This window comes from Babylonia areolata, chromosome 34 (assembly GCF_041734735.1).
Source record: "Babylonia areolata isolate BAREFJ2019XMU chromosome 34, ASM4173473v1, whole genome shotgun sequence".
Classification (NCBI taxonomy): Eukaryota; Metazoa; Mollusca; class Gastropoda; order Neogastropoda; family Buccinidae; genus Babylonia; species Babylonia areolata.
Window position 1 is genome coordinate 14,647,389 of NC_134909.1, and position 5,000 is coordinate 14,652,388.

The 5,000-nt window shown below is 42.9% G+C and overlaps 1 protein-coding gene across 3 annotated transcripts in view; it reads right to left on the reverse strand.

Moving 5' to 3' along the window:
* Positions 1-208: 208 nt before the first annotated feature.
* Positions 209-5,000, reverse strand: part of LOC143277631 (uncharacterized) — a 33,845-nt gene continuing 29,053 nt past the window's right edge. For 2 of the 3 annotated variants that reach the window (XM_076582516.1, XM_076582515.1), the window contains exons 12-15: positions 3,821-4,104; positions 2,499-2,670; positions 1,416-1,498; positions 209-911 (exon numbers count right to left, since the gene is read on the reverse strand). In XM_076582516.1, the coding sequence (XP_076438631.1) occupies positions 798-911; positions 1,416-1,498; positions 2,499-2,670; positions 3,821-4,104 (653 nt within the window). In that variant the 3' untranslated portion in view covers positions 209-797. The remainder of the gene's footprint in view (positions 912-1,415; positions 1,499-2,498; positions 2,671-3,820; positions 4,105-5,000) is intronic. The other variant, XM_076582518.1, reaches the window with a different exon arrangement.

The following is a 5,000-nucleotide window of genomic DNA, read 5'->3' on the forward strand; positions in this document are numbered from 1 at the left end:
CTCTCTCTCTCTTTCGGCCAAGAACGAAGGGACGCAACCGCACCCCCCACCCCTCCACCAGGCCTCCTCATCCGCCCGATCTCTCACTTTCCCCCCTCACCCCCCTCTCTCTCTCTCTTCCTCCATTTCTCTCTCCTCCCCACACCTCTCTTTCTCTCTCTTCCTCCATTTCTCTCTCTCCTCCCCGCTCCCCCGCCCCTCCCCCCCCTCTCTCTCTCTCTCTCGTTCGGCCAAGAACGAAGGGACGCAACCGCACTTGCGAAAGAACCAGTAGGACTCGGCGGCAATGACGTACCTTTGTATATGAGATACAGGAACACTTTATTGTCTCTAAAAATGAAAATACGATAATAAAAAAATAAAAATAAAAAAAAGAAAGAAAAAAGAAAATAATAAATAAATTTAAAAAAATAAAAAAAAGAAATTATATTTTTAAAATATATATCGACACGTTTGATGACAAAAAGGGCAGACACTTATAAAATAAAACAGATCATTATGGGATTTGAATGGATAACTAAATAGGAAGGTGAACGAATAAGATAGATAAAAAAAAAAAAAAGATAAATAAATACATAAATAAATGATAATTCATCCAAAACAAACAACCACCAACCATGTTCGGATCAAAGCTGCGCCGGCCCACCGTTTCAATCACGCTGAATCATTGAATAAAATATTCAAAAATATTCATATTCATATGTGTACATACCCCCCCCCCCCCTCCCCGCCACCCACCCCCAAAAAAGATGCATATCATAGGGCTTGTGGTTGTGGGCTGGTTGAAAGTGAGGGGTTTAGGTTTGGTGCAGATGGTTATACAGAGCGTCATCTGCCTCAGTACTGGGTCGGTGGAACTGGAGGTTGTGGTAATCATCACCATCGTCGTCGTCTGGCCGAGCTGCCGTCTGCTGTGTCACACAGCGAAAAAAAATAACAACAATAACATTAACAGCAACATTGATAATAACGATAATATTGTGAAGATGATGATGACGATGACGTTAGTGACAAGTAAAATTACGATGATGATGATCAATGAAGACGGAGAAAAAGAAGAATACTGAGAACGATGATGACGACGAAGAAGATGATGATGATAATTATAATAATAAAATGATTATTATCATTGATAGTAGCTCTATTATTATTGTTGTTGTTGTTGTTGCCATCATCATTATTATTATTATTATCATGATAGTAATGATGACGATACTGACGTTAACAATGACAATAACGATGATGATAAGAGAAAGACACTAATGATAATAATGATGATAACAAGATAATAATATCAATCATAACAACGATTACTGTGATGATGATGATGATAATGACAATTATCGACATCATCATCACAAAAATGCAACTTCTAGTTCTACCACTACGAATGATGATACTATTTTAAGACTCACGGAAGGTAACTGGCCGACATTAGTGTACACTTCTCCAGAGTTCTCTCCCGTAGATGTCCAATTCTCGTAGTTCATGGCTCCTTCTGCAAAAACCAATCGGCTGATTGATTGATTGATTGATTTGATTGGTTGGTTGGTTGTTTGGTTGATTGGTTGATTGATTAGATTAACATAGATATTAATATATTTTTTAAACACAGAAAGGTATGAATAGAAAGAGGGAGACAGAGAGGAGGTGGAAAGACACAGAGACAGAGACAGAGAGAGAGGCGGGAGATAGAGTTATAAAGATACATACAACACCCCCCGAATTGTGAAAATAAAAGAGACAGACAGACAGACAGACAGAGACAGAGGCAGAGGCAGAGACACAGAGAGACACACACACAGAGACAGAGAGAGAGAGACAGACAGAGAGACACACACACAGAAAGGGAGAGAGAGAGAACACTGAACACTGAAATGTTTAATGTCATCAGCTGTAAACCTCCAGTGACATAGTAGGTAAAAATCAGGGGACAGAGACAGACAGACAGACAGACAGACAGATGTCATGTTTTAATCTGTGCAATCGAAAGTTGTTTAACACCCTCTCTGGTGGACAGAACTAAGGGGAAAGAACCCCATTATTTGATGTTGTGCAAAATAGTTGCGTCCCTTGGTTGTTAAGTCCATGAGAAATTTTTTGGAAAGTTCGATTTCTTTTGAGAATACTTTTTATCTGAAAAAGAAAAAAAAAAATCCATAGGAATGTAGTTTACAGAAAGAACACACACACACACACACACACACACACACACACACACACACACACATACACACACGGGTGAATATTTTACTGCTTAAAAGAAATTCTTTCAAATCCATTGCAATATTGTTCAAGTTATCAACAACAATTTTTTTTTTAAAAGAATATAGACAAACTGCCTGCTCTTCTTCAGTTTACAACACCACACACACACACACACAAACAAACAAAAAACGAGCCTCACAAGAGAAAGTAACAGACAGACAGACAGACCGACAGACAGGCACAGAGACAGAGACAGGGGGATGGGGGGAGGGATAATTATGTATACAAACCCTGATCGCATCCATGCACTGTCTCGTCAGCGGGTTTTTCCTCTTCCCCTCCTTCCGCTTTCGCTTTCGCTTTCTTCTTCTTCTTCTGTACTTGGGCGTATACGTTGTTCTCGACCTCTGTCACTTTGAATGCATTGGGTGCCGCGTCATTGTCCTTCTTTGTCTTCTGCACCTGTGAGACGAAAGACGAGAGAAGACAACAATGAGAAGGCTGGCTGAGAGAGAGAGAGAGAGAGAGAGAGAGAGAGAGCACTAAAAACACAAGAGTGATGGCCTAGAGGTAACGCGTCCGCCTAGGAAGCGAGAGAATCTGAGCGCGCTGATTCGAATCACGGCTCAGCCGCCGATATTTTCTCCCCCTCCACTAGACCTTGAGTGGTGGTCTGGACGCTAGTCATTCGGATGAGACGATAAACCGAGGTCCCATGTGCAGTATGCACTTAGCGCACGTAAAAGAACCCACAGCAACAATAGTGTTGTTCCTGGAAAAAAATATCCGTTAAAAAATTCACTTCGACAGGAAAAACAAATAAAACTGTACGTAGGAAAAATATACAAAAAACAAACAAACAAACAAACAAAAACAACAACAACAAAAAACAACAACAACAACAAAAAACAACAACAAACGGGTGACGCTGTAGTGTAGCGACGCGCTCTCCCTGGGGAGAGCTTCCCGAATTTCACACAGATAAATCTGTTGTGACAAAAAGAGAAATACAAACACAAATATCTTTATCCTCGTGAAATCAAAAAGAATTTGGTCTTGTCCTGTCTTGTCTTGCCCTGTCCTGCCCTGTCCTGTCCTGTCCTGTCCTGTCTTGTCTTGTCCTGTCCTGTCCTGTCCTGTCCTGTCCTGTCTTGTCTTGTCTTGTCTTGTCTTGTCTTGTCCTGTCCTGTCCTGTCCTGTCCTGTCCTGTCCTGTCCTGTCCTGTCCTGTCCTGTCTTGTCTTGTCCTGTCTTGTCTTGCCCTGTCCTGCCCTGTCCTGTCCCGCCCTGTCCTGTCCCGCCCTGTCCTGTCTTGTCTTGCCCTGTCTTGTCTTGCCCTGTCCTGTCCTGTCCCGCCCTGTCCTGTCCCGTCCTGTCCTGTCTTGTCTTGCCCTGTCCTGCCCTGCCCTGCCCTGCCCTGCCCTGCCCTGTCCTGTCCTGTCCTGCCCTACCCTGCCCTGTTCTGTCCTGTCCTGCCCTACCCTGCCCTGCCCTGTCCTGTCCTGTCTTAACCCCCACTCTTCACCCACTCCCCCTCCTCCACCCCCACACTCACTCATCCAGTCCAACAACCTCACCCCCATCCCCCTCCCACACCCTTCCTCCCAACTCACCTCAGCGTATACCTCTCCAGAACCTTCGGGAATTCCCGAAGCGACGTTTCCCGCCCCGGAGGCCATCTCGCTGGCGCCGCTTTGTCCGGAAGTGACGGAGCTTCCGGGTACGTTGTCACCCCGGGTGGCCGCGATGGCGGGACCGGCGGTCGGCGCAGGAGCTGATGACGTGGACGGGGCGGCGTCAGGCTGGGGAGCGGAGGGGTTCACCACAGGCCCGTTGGCGTTGTACGTCACCAGGTCCATGGAGGTTCCGTACAGGTCGTTGATGTATTCCTGGAACTCTGAAGGAAAGAAGAAAAAAGGAAAAAGAAAAAAGAAAAGAAAGTCAGAAAAGTCAATTGTTCTTGAGGACACGAGAGTTGTTGTTGTTTTTGTTTCTTTTTTGTTGTTTTTCTTTTGGTTTGTTTGTTGTTGTTGTTGTTGTTGTTGTTGTCGTTGTTACATTATTATTATTATTATTATTATTATTATTATTATTATTATTATTAAGAAAAGAGGTAACGGGATTTTTTATTTTTTTTTATTATATTTTTTACTTAACTATTTCATTTGCTTATCTATTTAGTTATGTATTCATTTACTTACTTATTTTTTTATCTATTTATTTGTCTAGTTATCTACTTATTTATTTATCTATTTCTCTATTTATTTATTTATTTACCTATCTATCTATTTCATTTTATTTTATTTTGTAAGGAGTTTCTGAGGAAATTAGTAAACTTGAGAGAGTTCCGTTTCTTGGATATGAGAAAACAGTATACTTGAGAGTTTCTGGGATACGACCAGATGGGATATTATTTGTATTTGTATTTGTTTTCATCACAGCAGATTTCTCTGTGTGAAATTCGGGCGTCTCTCCCCAGGAAGAGCGCGTAGCTACACTACAGCGCCGCCCTTCTTGTTTTGTTGTTTGTTTGTTTTTTGTTTGTTTGTTTTCTGCGTGCAGTTTTATTTGTTTTTCCTGTCTAAGTGGATTTTTCTACGGAATTTTGCCAGGAACAACCCTTTTGTTGCCGTGGGTTCTTTTACGTGCGCTAAGTGCATGCTGCACACGGGACCTCAGTTTATCGTCTCATCTGAATGACTAGCGTTCAGACCACCACTCAAGGTCCAGTGGAGGGGGAGAAAATATCGGCGGCTGAGCCGTGATTCGAACCAGCGCGCTCAGATTCTCTCG